We start from the raw sequence: 20,612 nt of genomic DNA, 5'->3' as shown, positions 1-20,612 counted from the left end.
AGGAGAAGAAAACTGGCATTCTACGGATCGGAGTGTGGAATGTCAGATCCCTTAATCGGGCAGGTAGGTTAGAAAATTTAAAAAGGGAAATGGATAGGTTAAAGTTAGATATAGTGGGAATTAGTGAAGTTCGGTGGCAGGAGGAACAAGACTTTTGGTCAGGTGATTACAGGGTTATAAATACAAAATCAAATAGGGGTAATGCAGGAGTAGGTTTAATAATGAATAAAACAATAGGAGTGCGGGTTAGCTACTACAAACAGCATAGTGAACGCATTATTGTGGCCAAGATAGACACAAAGCCCATGCCTACTACAGTAGTACAAGTTTATATGCCAACTAGCTCTGCAGATGATGAAGAAATTGATGAAATGTATGACGAGATAAAAGAAATTATTCAGGTAGTGAAGGGAGACGAAAATTTAATAGTCATGGGTGACTGGAATTCGTCAGTAGGAAAAGGGAGAGAAGGAAACATAGTAGGTGAATATGGATTGGGGGGAAGAAATGAAAGAGGAAGCCGCCTGGTAGAATTTTGCACAGAGCATAACTTAATCATAGCTAACACTTGGTTAAAGAATCATAAAAGAAGGTTGTATACCTGGAAGAATCCTGGAGATACTAATAGGTATCAGATAGATTATATAATGGTAAGACAGAGATTTAGGAACCAGGTTTTAAATTGTAAGACATTTCCAGGGGCAGATGTGGATTCTGACCACAATCTGTTGGTTATGAACTGCAGATTGAAACTGAAGAAACTGCAAAAAGGTGGGAATTTAAGGAGATGGGACCCGGATAAACTGAAAGAACCAGAGGTTGTAGAGAGTTTCAGGGAGAGCATAAGGGAACAATTGACAGGAATGGGGGAAAGAAATACAGTAGAAGAAGAATGGGTAGCTCTGAGGGATGAAGTAGTGAAGGCAGCAGAGGATCAAGTAGGTAAAAAGACGAGGGCTAATAGAAATCCTTGGGTAACAGAAGAAATATTGAATTTAATTGATGAAAGGAGAAAATATAAAAATGCAGTAAATGAAGCAGGCAAAAGGGAATACAAACGTCTCAAAAATGAGATCGACAGGAAGTGCAAAATGGCTAAGCAGGGATGGCTAGAGGACAAATGTAAGGATGTAGAGGCTTGTCTCACTAGGGGTAAGATAGATACTGCCTACAGGAAAATTAAAGAGACCTTTGGAGAGAAGAGAACCACTTGTATGAATATCAAGAGCTCAGATGGCAACCCAGTTCTAAGCAAAGAAGGGAAGGCAGAAAGGTGGAAGGAGTATATAGAGGGTTTATACAAGGGCGATGTACTTGAGGACAGTATTGTGGAAATGGAAGAGGATGTAGGTGGAGATGAAATGGGAGATAAGATACTGCGTGAAGAGTTTGACAGAGCACTGAAAGACCTGAGTCGAAACAAGGCCCCGGGAGTAGACAACATTCCATTAGAACTACTGATGGCCTTGGGAGATCCAGTCATGACAAAACTCTACCATCTGGTGAGCAAGATGTATGAGACAGGCGAAATACCCACAGACTTCAAGAAGAACATAATAATTCCAATACCAAAGAAAGCAGGTGTTGACAGATGTGTAAATTACCGAACTATCAGTTTAATAAGTCACACCTGCAAAATACTAACGCAAATTCTTTACAGATGAATGGAAAAACTGGTAGAAGCGGACCTCGGGGAAGATCAGTTTGGATTCCCTAGAAACGTTGGAACACGTGAGGCAATACTAATCTTACGACTTATCTTAGAAGAAAGATTAAGAAAAGGCAAACCTACGTTTCTAGCATTTGTAGACTTAGAGAAAGCTTTTGACAACGTTAACTGGAATACTCTCTTTCAAATTCTGAAGGTGGCAGGGGTAAAATACAGGGAGCGAAAGGCTATTTACAATTTGTACAGAAACCAGATGGCAGTTATAAGAGTCGAGGGGTATGAAAGGGAAGCAGTGGTTGGGAAAGGAGTGAGACAGGGTTGTAGCCTCTCCCTGATGTTATTCAATCTGTATATTGAGCAAGCAGTAAAGGAAACAAAAGAAAAATTCGGAGTAGGTATTAAAATTCATGGAGAAGAAGTAAAAACTTTGAGGTTCGCCGATGACATTGTAATTCTGTCAGAGACAGCAAAGGACTTGGAAGAGCAGTTGAACGGAATGGACAGTGTCTTGAAAGGAGGATATAAGATGAACATCAACAAAAGCAAAACGAGGATAATGGAATGTAGTCAAATTAAATCGGGTGATGCTGAGGGGATTAGATTAGGAAATGAGACACTTAAAGTAGCAAAGGAGTTTTGCTATTTGGGGAGTAAAATAACTGATGATGGTCGAAGTAGAGAGGATATAAAATGTAGACTGGCAATGGCAAGGAAATCGTTTCTGAAGAAGAGAAATTTGTTAACATCGAGTATAGATTTAAGTGTCAGGAAGTCGTTTCTGAAAGTATTTGTATGGAGTGTAGCCATGTATGGAAGTGAAACATGGACGATAACCAGTTTGGACAAGAAGAGAATAGAAGCTTTCGAAATGTGGTTCTACAGAAGAATGCTGAAGATAAGGTGGGTAGATCACGTAACTAATGAGTAGGTATTGAATAGGATTGGGGAGAAGAGAAGTTTGTGGCACAACTTGACTAGAAGAAGGGATCGGTTGGTAGGACATGTTTTGAGGCATCAAGGGATCACAAATTTAGCATTGGAGGGCAGCGTGGAGGGTAGAAATCGTAGAGGGAGACCAAGAGATGAATACACTAAGCAGATTCAGAAGGATGTAGGTTGCAGTAGGTACTGGGAGATGAAGAAGCTTGCACAGGATAGAGTAGCATGGAGAGCTGCATCAAACCAGTCTCAGGACTGAAGACCACAACAACAACAACAACATCAACAGGGGATTGCAAATTGATTTCGTATTTCTAGATTTCCAGAAGGCTTTTGACACCGTACGTCACCAGCAGCCTGTAATAACATTGCATGCTTATGAAATATCATCTTAGTTACGCACTTGAATTCGTGGTTTCCTGTCAGAGAGGTCGCAGTTCATAGTAATTGATGGAAAGCCATTGAGTAAAATGGAAGTGATTTCTGGCATTCCCCAAGGTAGTTTTATAGGCCCTCTGGTATTCCTTATGTATATAAGTGGCTTAGGAGACAATCTGAGCAGCTGTCTTAGGTTGTTTGCAAATAATGCTGTCGTTTATTGTCTAGTAAAGCCATCAAAAGATCAAAGCCAATTGCAAAATGATTTAGATAAGATATCTGCATGGTGTGAAAGTTGGCAACTGACCCTAAATAATGTAAAGTGTGAGGTCATCTACAAGAATGCTTTTTTTGTTGCACAATAAATCAGTCAAACCTGAAGGCCATAAATTCAACTAAATACCTACGAATTACAATTATGAGTAACTTAAACTGGAGAGAACACATAGAAAATATTGCAGTGAAGGTGAACCAAAGACACCCCTTTCCCTCATTACCAACCTGACTCTTCCTTAATGCCTCAGAATGTGTTCTAGCAAGCAATCCCGACTTTTAGTCAAGTTGTGCCATAAATTTCTTTTTGCCCTTATTCAGTTATCTACCTGTTTAAATCTTCAGCATTCTTCTGTAGCACAACGTATCAAAAGTTTACATTCTTTGCTTGTTTGTGCTGTTGATCGTCCACATTTCACTTCCACACAACACTGCATTCTAGACAAATACTTTAGGAAAGACTTTGATGTGCTTAAATATGTGTTAGATGTTAAAATATGTTTATTTTCAGAAACACTTTTCTTGCTATTAATGGTCTACATTTATATACTCGGTACTTCATCCATTGTCAGTTTTTTTATTGCCCAAGTAGCAAAACTCATCTGCTACTCTACTTTTAGTATCTTTTTACCTGGTTATAATTCTTTCGGCATCGCCTGTTTTAATTAATACCTTCCAGTACTTAGTTTTACTTGTGTTGATATTCATCTTATGACCTCTTTTAAGACACTATCCATTTCATCATCTGTTTTTCCAAGTTGGTTGCCATCTCTGACAAAATTACAATGTCTTCAACAAACCTGAAAGTTTTTATTTATTCTTATTTAATTTAAAATTCCCTTTCCAAAAAGTGTTCTTGGTTTCTTTTACTTCTTACTCAGTGACCACCGGCGACAGGCTAGAATGTTGTCCCAGTCCCTCCTCAACCACTGATTCCCTTTTATGTCCTTTGATTCTTATAACTGCAGTCTGGCTTCAGTACAAATTGGATATAATTTATTCCCCGTGTTTTACACCTGCTACTTTCAGAATTTCAAAAAATGTATTCCAGTCAACATTATCAAAAGCTTTTTCTAAATCTATGAATGCTGTAAATGTAGGCTTGTCTTTTTCCAGACAATCTTGTAAGATAATTCATGAGGTCAGTATTGTCTTGCGTATTTCTGTATTTTTCCAGTCTTTTCATTCTGGTGTAAAAAGTTGATGTTACTGTTTTGCAACCATAACTTATTAAACTGTTCATTCAGTAATATTCACATACATCAGCAATCAGCACTTGTCCTCATTGCAGTTAAGTTTATGACATTATTCTTGAGGCCTGAGAGTGTTTATCTGTATCATATATCTTTGCATGTCAGATGGAATAGTTTTGTCACCTTATATTCTCCCAAGGATCCCAGTAATTACGAGGAATGTCTTCTAAGCCAGATGCCTCATTTTGGCATCTGTCCGATCTCCGTCAAATTCTTCTTGCTGTTTTGATTTCTCCTATCTCATCTTCATCTACTCCGCATTCCCCTTCTGTAGTATTTATTATCTTCCACTTTTATATACTACCGACTTATCATCTGAGATCTTGATGATCATACAAATGCTTCCCTTTTCCCCAAAGGTTTCTTTAATTTTCCTATATGTAATATCGTACTCGTGTGCGTCTACAACTTAGTGTTTCTTCTTTAGCCATTCCTGCCTAAGTTTTCTTCTTTAGCCATTCCTGCCTAGCCATTTTGCATTTCCTGTCAATCGCTCTCTTTTTACCTTGTCTTTCTGCCTATTTGATCCTCTGCTACCTTCACTATTTCACCTCTCAACACTATCTATTTATCATCTGTTGTATTTCTTTTCCCTGTTTCGATCAATCATTGCCTAATGCTTGCTTTGAAACTCCCAGCAGCCACTGGTACTTTCATTTTATCTAGTTTACTCCTTAATCTTGTACCATTTTGCAGTTTCTTCAGTTTTAATGTGGAGTACATAATTAGTCACTCCACATCTGCTAATTGAAGTGTTTTGTAGTTTAAAAATCTGATTTCAAAATCTGTTTCTAACATTGCATAATTTGTATGAAACCTTATTCTATCTACAAGTGTTTTCCATGTAAACAATTTTCTTTCATGAATCTTGAACATCGTGTTAGATATGATTAAATTTTTTTATGCCAAATTCTGCCAGGTGTCTTCCCCTTTATTCATTTTACCCAGTCTGTGTTCTCCAATTTTTCCTTCTCTTTCTTTTCCTATTATCGAATTTGAGTGCCCCATTACAATGAAATTTCTGCCACCTTTAGTGAATTAAATATTTCTTTACATCGCCATACATTCATGCAATCCTTTCATCATATATGAAATCGTTAGAACGTCCAGTCCCACTGTGAACAATAGTGTATACCTGTGACCAGTTGAGGATATCTCTAAGGCTTGGCCTTCAGACTGTTTCCGTAAGGAATAATACACACTATAGTGCCTTAGCCACCTCCTAAAAGTCTGGAAAATAGTTTTAACATATCAGTAACTTTCAAAATGCATAGGCTCTGCTGAAGAGTGACACCTTTATCCTGGGGGCCACTCATAGGCTGCAGCTAAGCTCTGTGATATTCTGTCTTCCAGGATTGCTAAGTGCACAAGAAATCTTTCGTTGTGAAGACTGGAAAGTAGAAGAGTGGTACCGGCAGGAATGAAGCTGTGCCATCAGCTAACTTAGTCACTCAGAGCATTGTTTGCAAAAGACAAGGTTGTAGGTTAATGCTACAGTCTAGTATTCAGTATTAATTTTCAGTTGAAGGAGACACAGAGATCAGTATTATTTATAATAAATTGTAATGGTTTTGTCCCCTGTGTTATGTCATAAGACTAGAAGATTACTGGTTTTGGTTTACTAGAAACCATCTTCAGATCAAATTTACTCTATAAGTGGTGTCTAATTACAGTGTTAACAACAACATCATTGCTAAGCATAACTTGTAAATATCTGAAGAATGACTGTTAGCATACGAGTAGTCTCCTACTGGTTTTATACATTAACAGTCACACTTTGATAAATCTTTGTATATTACCCAAGTTATGTTTTGTGGTTAACAATGTACTCCGAGATGTTACAGTGACACACGAGCGAGGTGGCGCAGTGGTTAACACACTGGACTCGCATTCGGGACGACGGTTCAATCCCGTCTCCAGCCATCCTGATTTAGGTTTTCCGTGATTTCCCTAAATCGTTTCAGGCAAATGCCGGGATGGTTCCTTTCAAAAGGCACGGCCGATTTCCTTCCCCATCCTTCCCTAACCCGAGCTCGCGCTCTGTCTCTAATGACCTCGTTGTCGACGGGACGTTAAACACTAACCTCCTCCTCCTCCTCCTCCTCCTGTTACAGTGACAGGCTATTTCACTGTCCACACTCATTTCTGAAAGAAAGAAAGAAAGAAAGAAAGGGGGAAAAAAATGTAATCCCTGAAGTTGATGGAAAACATAAGTTGATTCATCATTGGTTGTAAAATATACTGCAGGAAGTTTGCAACTGGTTGATGCTATCCATATCTGAACTCAACTTTTGGTCTGAGTGTTATGGAATTTTCAGTTGAGGAGAACAGCAGAATCCTGGAAGGCGAGGAGATGAAGAACGGCCACAGGAGAAGTGGGTGGAAGCTGTGTCACAGAGAGGGACAGAAGTGGTCTCTCGAATGTTCTAGAAGGTTGTCATAGGGACACCTCTGGCGAAACAAGAAAGTAAAACACTGTGTGAGGGGAGAGGTACCCTTTGGCCCCAGCAGGATGAACTCACCCCTGTCCCTGAAGGGGCAAAGAAGCAAAGCTCTGCCTTCTGACATTAACGGACCGGCCACAATCGACCGACAGCCGTTTCATTCTCAGCCAGTGGTCTCATCGGATGCGGTATCGAAAGGCGTAGGGTCAGCTCACTGCGCTCCCAGCTGTTGTCTGCTTTTCACTCAGGTAGCTCCTCAGTTGAATCACAAGACTGAGTGCACCCCATTCCAGTCCTCCCACCAAGGAAAAATCCCAGCCAGTATTGGGAATGGAACCCGGGTAAGTGTAATAGTAGTGGAGAATCTTTTGTGAACGGTGCCAAGCAGTACATCGATATCGTACCATATGAAGTCCTGCTGTACTGAATCTTTTTTTGGAGGCGTCGTTGAACGTGTGGGTGTAATGCTTGCCTGTTTCATCTCCCACTGGTGTCATTAGTTCGTACGGAGCAAGGTGAGAAGATGACCACTCGCAGTTACTGGCTCCCATGAAAGCTCCTTGAATTCTGGTGTGCTGCACATACCTCTTTATTTTGAATAATAAGTTACAGGGCCTCAATTGTATAGTCTGTTTTCATCAGAAAAGTTTAGTACTTCTTTGCTGGCCATCCAGCCTCTTTCCCGGCATATCATTTCATTCAAAGTGTACGCATGTACCATGTACCATCTGCGGGTGTGCAGATTCGTGCAGCAAAAATTAGGCAGGTGAGTTTTGCAGTCTACAGCATCACTAAATCTGCCAACTTGGCGACCAAACAGATTGATTTGTTTTAGAGTGCAATTGTGTGCTCCTGTATATCATCCAGCCACCACGCTGGAGAGTTCTCTCTCTCTCTCTCTCCTTTTTTTTTTTTTTTTTTTTTTTTTTTTTTTTTTTTTTTTTTTAGGAGAATCATGTTTTGTAGTTTTCACCTAAATCAGTGTAAAATTGAGAGACTTGAGTTAGTTGCCCTTAGCTGCCACATATAGTGAATCATGATCTGAGGATGGTTACTCAACTGAAACTGGTTATCATTTAGTGTTATTACATTATATTACAATTAAGGCCGTTAAAATTTGTAATGTATAGTTTTAATCAATCATGTAACAATATTAGGAAGGAAAGTTGCTACTCACCATACAGCGGAGATGCTGAGTCGCGAAAGGACAACAAAAAGATTCACACAATTATAGCTTTCAGCCATTAAGGCCTTTGTCACAATACACACACACAAAACTGTGTGTGTGTGTGTGTGTGTGTGTGTGTGTGTGTGTAGTGCTGACAAAGGCCTTAATGGCCGAAAGGTATAATTGTGTGAATCTTTTTGTTGTCCTTTCGCGACTCAGCATCTTCACTGTATGGTGAGTAGCAACTTTCCTTCCTAATATTGTTACTTTCCAGCCTGGATTTTCCATTGTTTCATTTAATCAATCATGATGTTTTAGTACCATATATGGTAATGATTGCATGTTAGTGGTGGATCTTTTCTTTGTTAACATGTGGTGAAAATAGATCAGGTTGTTTCAAAATGAACTTGGTACCAAAGAAGAGGAGGAGACCTGCCTTGTTCTGAAAAAGTTGTTTGGCATGCTTGTTTTTTCCAGTTCTCATGAACTTAAATGAAGATTGTTTTGGGGCACCTCTCCCTATGAGAACTTTATTGAATGTTGATTATAAAAGATGATGCCAGTTTATTCGGGCAAGGTCCATTCAAATCAGTTTTTGCACATGTTGAATACGTTTACTGTATTCTTATTTATCTAGCTTATGCTAGAATTTACTATCCCTGCAAGGAACGAGCAAGGGCATTGCAGTGCTCTCTCCAATGTGTTGCGGTGAGCACTACCTCTTACTGTAATTTTTTTTGGTGCACTTCTCCGTATTTTCATTAAAGGGCACCCTGAAGTGTTTTACAAAAAATATGTACTTTCACAGACAGCAGTAAGTACTCATATTTTCTGATAGGCTGTGCGTGGTTACATACTTTTTTCTATAATTGGTCACACTGTTACGAATCTGTCACTGTCGGCTTATTCTTTCCTACTTGCCTGGAGGATTGTGAAGTTTGTGTGAGACACTTTGTACACATAGCAAGATGTAGTGTTTGCTCATCCTTTATTTACTCACAATAGAAATATGAGATGACCTGAACTCGAACAAAAATATGCCTGTTGCAGCAATCAGTAACACTGTTCTTTTGTGGTTCCATAGGAAAGGAGATGAAGAGAACGAAACCCCAGGTCATAATCAAGAATTCTGCTGCGGACCTACTGTCGAGCGGCGGATACCCCGTTTAAAGAGCAACATGCCTAGTGAGGTTACATTTGGAGAATATATCAAAGCAGGAAGAGTCAAGGCATCTGTAATGAAAATGTTGAGGAACATTACTGTGGACTCAAATGAAGATTTTAAAACTGAAAATCCATCAGCTGACACACAAAAAACTCTTACTCACAGTGCAGCTTCTGAAGAAATAGTAAGCAGTGAACAAAGTGGTGCTGCTAGCAATTCAAACAAAGAAAGAGTACATGCTTCTGTGGCTTCTCATAACATCTCATACATTGGTGTAGGTCCACTCATCAATCAGACTCATTTTTCCAGTATTAATTCACAACCAACAGCAGGACTTCCATTTCTTAATCATGGCATAAGACCTAACATTCTCAGTAATAATCAGATTATATCTAGTGGGCGAGTAGTTGTGATGCCACCTGTCCATATCCCACACCGTACTTCAGTCATAAGATTCCCTCAGCAGAACTCGCCAGCTGATTCACTATCTTTAGGTGCACTTCTTAACAGTAGTCCTCCAGTTGGTTCAGTATCACAACAACCAAATCCAATGTTTCGTTTTCAGAGTGGAACATCCCCTTTGGTAGTTGTAAGGAAGAGTAGTGGCGCATATGTGCCCATGTATGTAAATAATAGTGCAAGCCTTCACTATATACCAAAGGAGTCGAGTCAGATTAGTGGAGTACCACACTATGTACAGAATCAAGATACCAATGCAATAACAAGTCAGCCCAATCAACAGCAAGAAAAATCTGAGAACAGTATTAAATTTGCCCATAACAGCACCATAAACAATACAGCCCCACATCAATCCAACATAAATGGTCATACTTCTCAAAATATGTCGGCAACACTTGCACGTACAGCAAAAACATATGCAAAGTCTACTGTAAATACAAAATTAAAAACGCAAAGTAGGTATATTCAGGTGAGGAGTCCTACTGCATTGCAGTCTGTTAGAGTATCAGATATTGAACATAGTCCTTTGGCAGTGAGTGAATCACTTAGTTCTGTAAGTACTGAAGAGCAATCCATACATAACTCTTTATTACCAGATTGTCCATCAGGAACAGTTCCTTCAGCACCTACATCGTTGGCAAGGGACCAAAGCATGCTTAATAGTTTGCTTACAGATCATCATTCAAAAAAATATCCACAAAATAAACCAGCAAGTGGGCTCACTTCCAGTACAGCCAGTTTAGAGGCTACCAGTGTGTTAAAAAACATATTAACTGATCCAGTTAATGGTACTTCTTCGAACACAGAAGTTCCACAGGCTGCTGATATGAATCAGACCTGTCCAGAGTTGCCTTCAAGGAGAGAAATTCCACAGGCTAAAGCTGTGAATGAAACCTGTCCAGAATTGCCTTTGAGGAGAGAAATTCCACAGGGCCGTGTTGTGAATCAGACCTGCCAAGAATTGCCCTCAATGAGAGAGACTCCACAGGCTTGTGTTGTGGATCAGACCTGTCCAGAATTGCCTTCAAGGAATATAGATGCCATAGAGATAAATTGGTTCAAAGACAATCTGTTGGCAGCAGAGAATGTTGCAAAATACATGTTAACTCGCATAACGTGTGTTCTAGAAGAATTAGACAGTAAGCCTCACCAGAAACAAGCATATGATGACATGATTAATAATTTTAATAAATTTTTAGAGATTGCCAGCAAGAAACTTACAGATGTGAACAGGAGTTTTACTGCCAATCTTCAAAGATGGAAAGCACATTCACCATCCTCCCATATAGGCGTTTCACAGGAGTCGTGTGCAAACACTGATAAGCAGAGCAGTGGAGAAAGTATGAATGGACATAACAATACTCTTTCTCATGAAGATGTTGAAGTAATTTCTGAAAAAGTGAGTGGTAAAAGGAAAAGATCTAATTCAGGTCTAGAAATTTCTCTTCCAGTTACAAGTACAGTGAATCCATGTCCGGGCAGTGCCGTTGTGCAGGATGCAACGAGTAGTGACACCTGTACAGATTCGTCACAGGCACCTACTCAAGTTGCAAAACCTATAAACACCACTTACCAGCCAACAAGGATGTTTACACGTCGTTCAACAGCCACTAAATCTGCAGTGAAATGTTGCAGCAGTTGTGAGCCAGATCAACAGTTACACAGTAAACTGGCAAATGTTAAGCAGAATATGAGATCTTCACGTATTAGGCCTGAAAAGTTTGAACAAGATAAATGTATTCATATCCCAGAGAAGAAACGGAAATTGAAAGATTTAAGAATAGTGTTAGAACGGATACAAAATCCTGGTCAAATAGTTTTTAAAAGAGAACAAAATGACAACCATAGCACCAATGACAGCAGTGCACCGTCACTCGAAACAGTGGCAGTGGTGAAAGACCAAAGCCATTTAGGAACAGATGACCTTGTTAAACAATTGAAACCTTGCTCTGTTGTTATACATAGATTAAATCAAAGTGATATAACCCAATGCATTTGATTTCCAATGAGGAAACTTAACTTAGTGTCTTTAGCTTTGGAGCACTCATGTATCAGAATTTTATGTGCTTGTGGTGAAACTTTATTTAAGTATGTCTGGCAGTTTCATTGTAACTTAAGGGGAAAAAGTTGTAGTTATAGTGTTACATACACTCTAATTAAGCAAATTTCCCATTCATTTCTTTGTATGGGCATTCTCGTATGTTTTATTGAATCACATTCTGCAACAACAGAGCATTGTTGAAAGTGTAAGTGATATTTGTGTTGGGGGAGATTTGGGCTGAATACAGGCTAGTGTATATAGTGTACAACTAGAATTTGTATGAGGGGTGTAAAATAATGACAAATGTACATGCACAAGTAAGAAGTCAGTGTGTGATACAGCAATGAAGACGTGGCATGTGTTGCTCAATCCCCTGTAAAGCGCTGAACCTTTATTGCTTCTACCATGAGAAATGGCTATTCCTTTGTGTTTACTCTAATTATTTGAATCACACCATTTTCTTATGTCCCTTCTTAAAGTGAACTAACATATTCATTCAAGGTTGAAGTATCATATATTTTTACTTTCCAGTGTTCTACAATTTTGTTTCTGATTTACTGAAAGTAAGTGTTAGTATAAAAGTGAAACAGAAGTCTGATCTGATGTGTTGTTATAAAGTAATCTACTGTTTACTTTGTGTAACTTCATTTTAAACTAAATGTTCATATTAATACAAGACTTAAGATCTGATATTTATACGCTTTTGAAAAAATATTTTATAGCCCAAATAAAATATCTTTGTGACTGACCAATGACAGTGGCTAGGGGCGATGTTACCAGCTGATGCACAATGTTCCACATTTTCCTATGATACCTAATTGTGCTTGCATGGTGTCAAAAACAAAAGAATGTGGTGCTTACAGATTGTTCTCATCATTGTCTGTCTGCAGTGGCAAGGGCGACATTGCTGGTAGCAGCAGCAACAGTGGCTGAATTAATTGTAATAAATACATTACTATTGTAATTATTGACTGAAAGGAAAGTAGCAGCTATAAGAAGAGTATCCAGTCTCACATAGTAAATGTCCTGTAATAGCAAATTACTAAACAAATAAAAAAAAAATTGTAACGTGTGAGCACAACTAAAATGTTGGTGCCTCACCACCCCCTAGTTCACACATTGTATATCTGACCGTGAATTGATTTCTATGTCATCCATGTTTACTCTAGAATTGTTGTCGGAGTGTTATTTCATAACGTATGACTCACTATTATTTTCGAATACAAATTCATCCTCTCACCCTGTCCTAATATGTATGTCGCACAATATTATGCCACTCTGATGATAAATTTTCTCAATTGTACAACTTTTTGACCAGAAATTTTATAGACAAAGGAAAGTGCAGTATACAATAACGAGAATATTATGAGAACAATAGATTGCTACTCACTATACAGGGTAGATGTTGAGTCACAGCCAGACCAATGAAGGAGACTGCTATACAGTTAAGCTTTGGGCCAGAAGGCCTTCTTCTGGAATAGAAAATACACACATTCACACAAGCACAACTCGCACACACATGACTCTGTTTGGCTGCTGTGGCCTTTTCAGCTGGAAGTCTCTTCAGCTGAAGTTCTATAGGTTGTAGCAGGAGCCGATGATGGTAATTCATTATTAAAATTCTTTTCAGAAGAAACTTTTACGGCAGCAAAATGCCTGAAAGTAATGAATGAATGTGTGATAAATGTCTCACATGAAATGCCACTGGCACTTCTGTCAAAGCTGCATTTGCACAAAAAACACCTTCCTTTATATCAGTCAAAGCCACAATTTCCACTCCTGGGGACACACCTCTTTTTGTGAGTATGTGCTTGGCACCCATGGAGCCCCTGCCCTAGCAGCTATCCTTCCTTTCCATGCTGCATGTCTGTCCTCCTCCTGTTCTCTCTCCCTTCCCTTGGGGACCATGCGTCGTGTACAGTCGGAAAACAGAAGCTTGTGAAAGTGTCGGATGACTTGCAAGGAGAGATTCCCAGCAGTGGGATCGACTTCTTGAAACAATCCATACAGTTACGTAGGTTAAGACCCCAGGTATAACACTCTGCGGCCATTGACCCTGGTGGGCTTTTATTTGCGAGTAATTGATGAAGAAACAAAATTCGAAAGTTTGCATTATACTTAGCAGCATTAAAAAAGTGTTATTTTGTGAATCTTCACCTGTGTTATTTTGTCCATAGGAATTTAGGCTGTTTTTTAAATGTTTCTTTGACACTTGCCATGCAAAAAAATTGCACATCTTGTAATGAAAAATACATTTTTCACACCATTGCACAGTCAGCATAAATATATTATTTTGTCTTTTGCTTTTTAACCACAAAACAGGAATTTTCAAATAATTGCTTAGTGTTATAGTTAAATATAATTAAATTCACATTCACAAAAATGCCGTGTAAAGAAAATGATATAAAGAAAAATGAAACAAATTAAAAAGTTCATATGGTGATTAAAATGATGTGACAAAGAAATAGGAATAAAAATTACATTTAAACCATTTAATTGAATAAAAATAATGATTGGAGTAATTTTGATAAAGATTTAAAAATAAAAAAATTCATGCACCTAGTGAGATCAAACCCACAACCTTTTTTATGTGAAACCCTTACCGTATCCATAACTTTTTTAACGCTATTGAGTGTGCAAAATTTCGTTCCCCCCCACCCCCAAAATTATTCACAAACGAGGGTCCAGAATGGTGAATGGCTGCAGGGCACGACAACTCGGATCGTAACATACATCACTGTATATCTGGTTTCAAAAAGTTGTTCCCATCACTGGGGGCCTCTCCTTGTTCCTTGTTAGGTGGGTTTCATTTCTCTCTCTCTCTCTCTCTCTCTCTCTCTCTCTCTCTCTCTCTCTCCCCCCCCCCCCCCCCCCCCTTTCCCTCTCTTCCTTTATTTTCTGACTTCCTCTGTCCTTTCTCCACTTTGGCATTTGAGATCTCTCTTTTTGTCTTCTTTCCTGTGCATGCCTGGCTGACTCACGTGTTTGACACGCAAAGGGCGACAGGGTAAATGCTTATCTCCCAGCACCCAGAGTTGTCAGGTAGGGCGTGCGCGTACTCCTTGGTAAAGGCTAGGCCCTGGGAGAGGCGGTTGCCTGGTACAAAATTATCTCTTATCAGGGCGTAGCCGCAGTCAATTGGGTTATGAAGAGGATTGATGTGCCTATCCACACCCTTTTCTTATCATGTGATTAAGTGGAATTCCTCTCGAAGGCCAAGGCGGGCTATGAAGTCATTAACATCAGACCCTACATACCGAACCCAATGCATTGATACCAACGCCAGCATTATAACCATTCTCGCATGTTATGTAAAAACTTAGCCAAATGTGTAACTTGTGGCAGTGATGCTCACGAGGGAGATTGCCCACCTCTTCCTCCCCACTGCATCAAGTGCACTAGCAACTATGCCACTTCTTCTCTTGAATTGCCCGGTGTACCTCGATGAGTGAGTCGTTCAGGTGATCCATATTAAGGAAAAGGTACCTATCAATGTTGCTCGCAAAATGTTAGTTAGCCGAAAGCCTTGCATACCACTATCTGGCAGTTACAGTACTGTTGTTGCTATGTCACGCGAAAATTATGGCCATGCAGACATGCAACTTCCATTTCAGTGCTGCGGTTGTGAAATCACCTAGTGATAATGTGACGTCCTTATCTCCACCTACTACAGCTGTTCAACACAATAAAAACTTTTGCCTACACATATGTAGTCCCTTCTGATGCAACCAGGCGAACAAAAATTTCAAAAGGAATACTCCAGAGACGACTTTTTCCACACCTCAAATCAGCAAACATCTGGGTCCGTGTCTAGCAAACACAGAGGTACTGGGAAGTCAAACACAGCAAACGTTCTTCCCTTCTCCAACTCAAAGGTCCTCTACAACAGTGAAACTGTGCGACATCTCTGTCCAGCCAACCTCCATTTCACTGGTGAAAGTCACCAACCGGACCTCCACCCTGGTGTCATGTGACCAACCCAGGGAGGTTACTTGTACCTCTGACAAAATTTGGAACAAGATCCTCCGGCCTCAGAACCCTATACTAGTATGCAACCAAAATGTGGGGCTCAGCAGCCACCGAAGTAATAACCCATTGCAAGAGAAATATCTCCTAGCGTCTAATATGGTTGTTCTCCAGTGGAACATTTGTGGCATCAGATCCCACAGGGCAGACTTACAGCTGCTATTGCGATTGTAATGCCCAGTTGTTTTATGCCTTCAAGAAGCAAAGTTACGCCCTCAAGATCCCTTTGACCTCTTCACTCCACTCCAGTCCGTTTCTGAGGAAGGAACAGCTCCCAGTGGAGTCATGATGCACATTCGGGATACATCCATAGCCAAACCATTTCATTGAACACCGAGCTACAGCTGTTGTGTCTATCTTTCTCTCCCCAGTTATATCTCTTCTCTTCGTAATATCTACATACCCCATCATTTTATCTCACCAGGGCAGACATGATGCATCTTACCGCTCAGCTCCCTCAACCCATTTTGCCACTTGGCAACTGCAGTGCCCACCATCCCATTTGGGGCTCTATGAGAACCTGCCCGAGAGGCTCTCTACTAGCAGATGTTCTCTGCCACCTTACTCTCTTTTCTCTTAACACTAGTGAACCACATTTCTTTCACATTCCACACATACTTTGATGCACCTGGATCTCTCGTTCTGTATTGCACGGCTTGCACACCATTAGAGTGGTCTGTACTCTCAAAACACATACTCGAGCGACCATTTCCCATGTGTAATTCATGTGCTAAATTGTGTCCCATCTGTGCGCAAGACTAACTAGCAGCTTTCTAAAGCTGATAGGAGGCTCTACTCTTCAGTGGCAACCTTTGATGAACAACATTTCCACAGCAGTGATGATCAGGTAGTGTACTTTACGAATGTTATCCTTGCTGCTGGAGAATGTTTCATCCCCCAAACATTTTTGATACGGTAACGTGTCCCAGTCCCCAGGTGGACTCAGGAATGCCATGATGCCATTCGCATTCAAAGTGTCGTCGCATTATCAGAGATAACTAAAAACCTAGATGGATTTCTTTTACGAATTCTTTTAACCATTTTACTCTCTCACCTGTTTGCAGTAACCTACATCAGATTCCTGGATTGACTGCAGCAAATGATGCCCTTGTGAACCCTATTGATATTTCTAACACCTTGGGTCGATACTTTACAGTGATTTCAAGCTCTGCCCATTACCATCCTGCCCTCCTACCTCTGAAATGAGTGGGGGAGACTTGGGAGATATTTTTCTTCCGTCAGAATCATCAATGCTACCATACCCTTTTTACCATGATGGAGCTCAAACATGCTGTCACCTCGTCATGATCCTCTGCTCCAGGACTGGATGATATTCACATACAGATGTTGCAGCACCTACCTCTTGATGACATTGGTGTGAAGTCAGTGTAATCTCCATACCCAAACCTGATAAGAACAAACATCTTCCATCCAGCTATCACCTAATTTTCCTCACCAACAGTGTCTGCAAGGTGATGGAATGCATGATCTGTGGTCGGCCGGTATGGTGGCTTGAGTCTCGGAATTTGCTTACAGATTCGTAGGCATCACTATTCATTGATCATCTCGTCAACCTTTGTAATGAAAAATTTTCTATGGAAATGCCGGACTGTAGCTGTGTTTTTTGATTTGGAGAAGGCTTACAGTACCTGCTGGAGCATGAGATCCTCTGCACAATGCATACGTAAGGCTTCCAAGCCCGCATGCCTCATTTTATTCAGGTGTTTTTAAAAGACGGGTTTTCAACGTACATGTCAAACACTTTTATTCTGGCGAACGAGTTGCTTCAGGGCTCTGTGCTTAGGGCAGCCCTATTTGCCATAGCAGTTAACCCCATAACGAACTGTCTTCTGTCCGGCATCTCGGGCTTCCTTTTCATCGATCACTTTACAACCTTCTGCAAACTCTCAACTGGTCCACCTACTTTGTTGACTGTCCTCATGGAGCATCAACAAATGTTTCAATTTTTCCACTTAAAAAGCTGTCTCTCAGAACTTCTGGCAGTGTAGGGAGTTTCTTCCACTGTCCTTACCGTATTTAATCGAATCTAAGCCGCACTTTTTTTCCAGTTTTTGTAATTCAAAAAACTGCCTGCGGCTTAGAATCGAATGCAAAGTAAGTGGAAGTTCTGAAAAATGTTGGTAGGTGCCGCCACAACTAACTTCTGCTGTCGAATATATGTAGCGCTACACAGGCATGCTTTGCAAGCACAAAGATAAATACTGGCGCCAAAACCACTGCGTCAGTAAATAAATTAAAAGAAAAGGTAGAAGAATGTAAACATTATGCCATGTATTCTTTCGTGTTTGCTGCTATCTCATTTAAATTCTGTCTGCCTAATAAACTATGAAACTAGAGTGAGACAACAGCAAATCCAGAAGAATATACATATCATGTCACGTTTATATTCGTATTATCCTTATGCTGAATAGTGATACAGTCAGAAATGAAGCACGGCAACTGACTAGATTTTTGAATCTAAGATGACTCAATTTCTGTGCAGAATGTGATGTACTAAAGAGGCGTATGCAAAGATTTTCAAACATAGAAAAATTTTCGCTAAACTCTCGTTCAGAACACCTTCTATCATACGCAGTCTATTATTTGGTTGTTGTTGGTCATTATCAAAAAAAGCAGTGTAAGTAACAACAAATAGCAGTCTCTTGCCATTGTTTCGCTTAAGAGACAATTCCTCTCTCTCTCTCTCTCTCTCTCTCTTCCTCTCTCTCTCTCTCTCTCTCTCTCTCTTTTTTTTTAAAGCCACGGTAGCGCGCACAAAAGCAAGCCATGCCACAAGCGGCAACAGGTCGTAAACACTCATTATCAGAATGCGACAAACAATGCATGACACAGTACAATAATGCATTTTCATCTTAGAGTGACTTAAACACCTATAACAAAGAGAATGGCACTTATCAGATCAAAGCAAAATAAGCAATTGATTCAAACCAGACAAAGCACGTGAAAAAGGAAGGGTACCTGTATAAATACAGACGGAGCACCTGACACACAGCAATGAATTTTTAGACAACATAGTTGCGTTGAGATAGCAGCGATTGCTTGTACATGATTACTTACTAATATCATAACTTTACAGTGTAAATTGCCCTGAAGATGACCCCATCGCGGGTTGAAACTGGTTGGCGACAAAATAAATAATGTGATTGTGACTGTCATTTTGATTAATTGACATAGGAATGGCTACTTGGTAAAGCTTAACTGTTAAGCTTACGACTCAGACCAAACTACTGTAGCTGTATCTTCATCCATTCGACCTCAATTGCGTCTCATGTTAGGGTGGTCTAAAACTTTTCTCTCCCCTTGAATTTCGAGTCTCAAATTTCAGGTGTGGCTTAGCTTCGGGAAAATTTTTTTCCCTTGATTTCGAGTCTCATTTTTCAGGTGCGGCTTAGATTCAAGTGTGGCTTAGATTCGAGTAAATACAGTACATATTGGTCCTGCTGCTCTTCCATTTGTCGAAACTGCAAAGTTCTTGGGACTCGCGCACAGTGGAAAACCCTGTTGGTCCTTCCACATATCTTATCTGGCAGTATGCTGTAGCTGATCCCAAAATATCTTAAAAGTTTTAAACGATACTTCATGGGGAGTGGTTCAGAAAATCCTCCTCCACTTATACAATTCATTGTCTGCTCAAAAATGTACTCGGGATGTCTCCTCCTCAGGGGCTCAGCATTCATTTGCTAAGTATGGGCTTGACGACCCTGGGGTTCCTGAGCTGGGGATTGGTAACCACCACTAGTCCTCATTCACCATAAGCTCTGGGCATGCTTCAGTGACCACCGTTTGGTGCAGCAGTAGAACGTTATGTGTCACAGGGAACAAGGATCTTGGCTTGACTGCCCGGATTGTAAGAATGATAAAAACCTCTCATGGAGCCTCTTAATTCTTCAAAAACTTCTCACAATGGATCAAGTGGGCCACTGGTGAGCACTGTTACCTATCCCAACAAGAGAAGCTACGAGGGTATCTCTCCTGAGCATACTCCTCAGGAATGCAGAATCAGTTAAAGTAACAGAGACTTCTAAAAGCAACTGTGTTGGGCGACTACCCTATTACTGTTGAATAGCATAAAACCTTAAATTCCAGCCGTGGGATGGTAACGTGTGAAGACCTTATGGATGAGGATATCAGTGCCTTATAACAGGAATGGGCAGACGACAATCTTACAGAATTTCAAAATGTGAAGAAGAGAGTGAATGGACAGCTTTTACCTTTCCATACATACGATCTGCCCAGCCACATTAAGGCAGGTTTGTTATAGTTACTGGTTCACCCTTTTTTGCAAATTGTATGTGATGTTTCAAGTGTCCAAGGTTGCTCATACAACCATTGCGTGTAAGGGTCGTGCTACCTCATGGAACTGTGGTCAAGCAGCTCATGAACCAGGTGTGGAGTATTCATATCCATCAGTGTGTGTGAATTGCTCTAACTCACATCCAGTCTGGAATAGTGTGTGCCCCTCTGTAGGGACAAAAAGAAAATTCAAGAACTTAGAGTTACATGTCGCAGGTCATATGTCGAAGCAAAGAAGCTTTAAATCAATGCAGCATTGATCATTCGCTACCGCATTTGCATCAGCTGTGAAACAATCCATGTTAAAGTTAGTGTGATGACACAAACAGATGTGGCAGCTGCCACTACCAACAAGTGTTCCTGTTGCTGCAAAAGCCAACAGCCAGGCTCCGGTAACATTGCTCTTGCCAAAGACTCAGTTTCACAAACTTCTCAGAGTGACGCTGTGGAGCCATTGACCCCGACAGGGACTGTCACACTGGT

At 40.3% G+C, this 20,612-nt stretch overlaps 1 protein-coding gene across 1 annotated transcript in view; it reads left to right on the top strand.

The window, feature by feature from the left end:
- The window catches only part of LOC126253694 (uncharacterized), a 103,593-nt gene extending 91,114 nt beyond the window's left edge, over positions 1 to 12,479 (top strand). Inside the window, exon 6 of the mRNA XM_049955220.1 lies at positions 9,209 to 12,479. Within this exon, the coding sequence (XP_049811177.1) occupies positions 9,209 to 11,747 (2,539 nt within the window). The 3' untranslated portion in view covers positions 11,748 to 12,479. The remainder of the gene's footprint in view (positions 1 to 9,208) is intronic.
- Positions 12,480 to 20,612: the final 8,133 nt, after the last annotated feature.

Source organism: Schistocerca nitens, chromosome 4 (assembly GCF_023898315.1).
Source record: "Schistocerca nitens isolate TAMUIC-IGC-003100 chromosome 4, iqSchNite1.1, whole genome shotgun sequence".
Classification (NCBI taxonomy): Eukaryota; Metazoa; Arthropoda; class Insecta; order Orthoptera; family Acrididae; genus Schistocerca; species Schistocerca nitens.
The sequence above is the reverse complement of the archived record's forward strand: the minus strand, read 5'-3'. Positions and strand labels throughout refer to the sequence as shown.